General features: G+C 45.6%; 1 protein-coding gene across 1 annotated transcript; it reads left to right on the forward strand.

The window, feature by feature from the left end:
- The first annotated feature begins 360 nt into the window (after positions 1–360).
- LOC105179328 lies at positions 361–1,322 on the forward strand. Its single transcript, XM_011102930.1, has 3 exons — positions 361–810; positions 901–1,087; positions 1,189–1,322. The coding sequence occupies exons 1-3, from the start codon at positions 361–363 to the stop codon at positions 1,320–1,322; spliced, it is 771 nt and encodes a 256-aa protein (XP_011101232.1).
- The last annotated feature ends 1,987 nt before the right edge of the window (positions 1,323–3,309 follow it).

Genomic DNA, 3,309 nt, shown 5'->3' on the forward strand with positions numbered 1-3,309 from the left:
TTGATGTGGAGTATGAATGGCTACCCCCGAGATGCACCAGCTGTATGACATTGGGACACTCAGCCAAGGAGTGCACTGTCAACAAACCCAAATCTATCAAACCACCGGTTAATGTGTATGTACCCAAAGTGGGAGCACTGCGAGGCCCAATGGTGACTGAAAGAACAAGAGACCACCTAACACCTCACACTATGGCGAAGCAGACAGAAGACCGTGGTACCCGTCCAACTGCAGCGGGACCCAGTCGGGAAGAGAGAGGTAAAGAGATTGTTACGTATAACTCTTTCGATGCGCTACAATTACTTGATAGTGCAGAAGGTTCATCAAGGGGTCCTAAGCGAACCCCATACCTGGGGACCCATGTTAAACCTTGCCATATGGAACGGACGTGGCCTGAACAAGAGGGATCATCAGCTAGCGGTCAAGGATATCATTGCTGAGTTCAGGTTACACTTTATTGGTCTCCTAGAAACACGTGTTCGCATTAATAACTGTGCTAGTATACAATCATTTTTGATACCTCATTGGAAATGGTTTATGGATTATGACAATATTGGAAATCGGATATGGATTGCTTGGGATTATAACTATACTGATGTGGATATTATTGTGGTCGGAAACCAGTTTATTCACTGCCGTGTCACTATTAGAGCATTACAAGAGTATGTTGATATTACTATTATGTATGGTGCTACTGAGGTCTCTGATAGGCGAGAATTATGGGCCTCTCTAGAATCCTTAGCTTTCCAATGCATTAATATTCCCTGGCTGGTTGGAGGTGACTTCAATGCAGTCAGGGATCTCAGTGAGGTATGTGGTACGTCGGGAGATATAAGAGTGGCGATGGAGGAATTGAATACGTGCCTATAGAATACTGTGCTTTTGCCACTACCGATGCAGGGTGAATGGTACACATGGCATAATCGTAGTGCTAGCCCTCGCAACCTGTGGAAGCGACTTGATCGTATGCTAACCAATGATACATGGACTTTGCGGTTTCCATCAGTATTTTACCAATGCCTCACTCCACGGACATCGGATCACTCGCCGATGGTGGTTAATGGGGATAATCAGCAGCGATTTGGAGGTATGTTCTGGTTTGACAACTTCCTTACTCTATCACCAGATTTATTCCTAGCGTGCAGAGTATATGGCAGCAACAAATAGTGGGAGTGCCTATGTTCTCAGTCACCCGCAAACTCAAGGCACTCAAACCTATTTTTCGAGAACAGAGGAGAAATAAAGGGGATCTTTCTCACAATGTTGAGTTGGCAAGGGGGTTCCTGGAGCAAGCCCAAGTGCTGGTTAGCTCGAACAGATAGGATGAGCTTATTCTTCAGTTGGAGCACTGCAGTCGGCTTGTGTATGCTAAGGCGGCCGAATTGGAGAGGATCATGCTACAGCAGAGGGCAAAGATGGAATGGATGAAGGGTGGTGACCAGTGCTCCAGAGTGTTCTTTCGTAAAATTGCCCAAAGAAGGACTGCTAGACGGATCATGCAAATTAATGATGCCCAAGGAATTACAATTACGAAACCAAATGCAGTCATACATGAATTTATCTCCTATTATCAATCCTTAGTAGGGGGAGACAAGCGTCAGAGGGTGATGGACCTTCGGTTTCTCCAACCTTGGGCGAGGCATATCATAACAAATGAGGAGGCAGGACCTACTTGAACCGTTCAGTGCAGAGGATATAAAAAAAGCTGTTTTTGACATCGGCGAGGATAGAGGACCTGGACCTAATGGGTATTCATCAGGATTCTATAAAAAAGCATGGCCAGCGGTGGGACAGGAGATAACGAAGGCAGTACTGGATTTCTTTTCTACGGGGAAGCTTCTTAAACAGATTAATAGCACAATGTTGACAGTTATCCCCAAGGTACACTCTCCCACATCTGTTGCAGATTTTTGCCCTATATCTCCTGCTGTAACGTACTTTATAAAATCATTGCTAAACTTATTGTCCAAAAATTGAGTGTGATATTGGACAAGATTATCAGCCCCTGCCAGGCAACGTTTGTCCCTGGCCGGAGCATAGGGGATAATGTTATGTTAGCACAGGAACTCTTCACTGGTTACAATCAGGCCCGACTCCCACCGAGATGTGCTTTGAAAGTTGACATTCGGAAGGCGTATGACTCTGTCGAATGGGATTTCCTGCTATCGGTGCTTCAGCTTTTCGGTTTCCCAGAGACTTTCAATCGATGGGTTGAGGAGTGTATCAGTTCACCTTCCTTTTCGGTGGGGATGAACGGAAAGCCACATGGATTTTTTGCGGGTGCCAGAGGGCATCGACAGGGCGACCCCTTATCACCATATCTCTTCGTCCTTGTGATGGAGGTTCTACATATGGGAATACTACAGCTGATCGAGCAGGACATGAACTTCGCATTCCATTAGAAGTGTGACGATCTTAGAATCTTCCAACTGGGGTTTGCTGATGACTTACTCCTATTCTGCTGAGCCAATACTGCATCTGTTCGGGTCTTCAAATCTGGATTAGATAGATTTGCTGATTGGTCGGGGTTACGCCTCAATGTTGAAAAAAGCCACATCATCATATCCCGATCAGCCCAGAATATATGAGAGGAGCTACTTGCGGTGTTGGGGTTTTAGGAAGGCCACTTACCGATGAGGTATCTGGGTCTACCATTGATCTCTTCTCGATTATCTATCGCCGACTGCCAACCATTACTGAGTAAGATCGATACACGGATCAATGGTTGGGAGGGATTGGCACTGTCATATGCCGGCAGGGTACAAATCATTAAGTCTGTTCTTGTGGCTATGGGTGTTTATTGGGCTTCAGCATTTATTTTGCCAAAAGGGGTCATTAAAAACATTGAGAAGCGATTGCGAGCCTTTTTGTTTTGGGGAAATGTAAGATTCATTAAACAAAATTGGGTAAAGAGTACAAAGTACAACAATCTCTTATGGAGAGGTACGGGAAATAGTGGATACCCTAAAGTTGCATGGAAGGAGATTTGCAAATCGAAGGAGGAGGGAGGCCTTGGCCTTAAGGATATGGGAACTCTTAATCGAGCATTGATGTGCAAAAAACTCTGTGAAGTCATCCGATGTGATAGGACTTCTATTTGGGTCGAGTGGCTGCGGCATGGCAGACTACGAGATGATTCGATATCGACTATCCCGAAGAATCGTGGACCATGGGGATGGAGAAAAATGTTGAGGTTGAGAGGCTGGTTACGCTCAGTGGTGGAATATCGCATTGGTGATGGAAGTGATTTTTTCTTATGGAAGGATCCCTGGCATCACCTTGGGCCCCTCCTTGACAGATTTCCGCGGG

The sequence above is a fragment of the Sesamum indicum genome, unplaced genomic scaffold (assembly GCF_000512975.1).
Source record: "Sesamum indicum cultivar Zhongzhi No. 13 unplaced genomic scaffold, S_indicum_v1.0 scaffold00142, whole genome shotgun sequence".
NCBI lineage: Eukaryota > Viridiplantae > Streptophyta > Magnoliopsida > Lamiales > Pedaliaceae > Sesamum > Sesamum indicum.

Coding starts and splice junctions, on each gene's coding strand:
- LOC105179328 (XM_011102930.1), top strand. CDS start 361: ATGTTAAACCTTGCCATATGGAACGGACGTGGCCTGAACAAGAGGGAT. Junction 811..900: donor CAGTCAGGGATCTCAGTGAG/GTATGTGGTACG, acceptor CTACCGATGCAG/GGTGAATGGTACACATGGCA. Junction 1,088..1,188: donor TAATCAGCAGCGATTTGGAG/GTATGTTCTGGT, acceptor CTATGTTCTCAG/TCACCCGCAAACTCAAGGCA.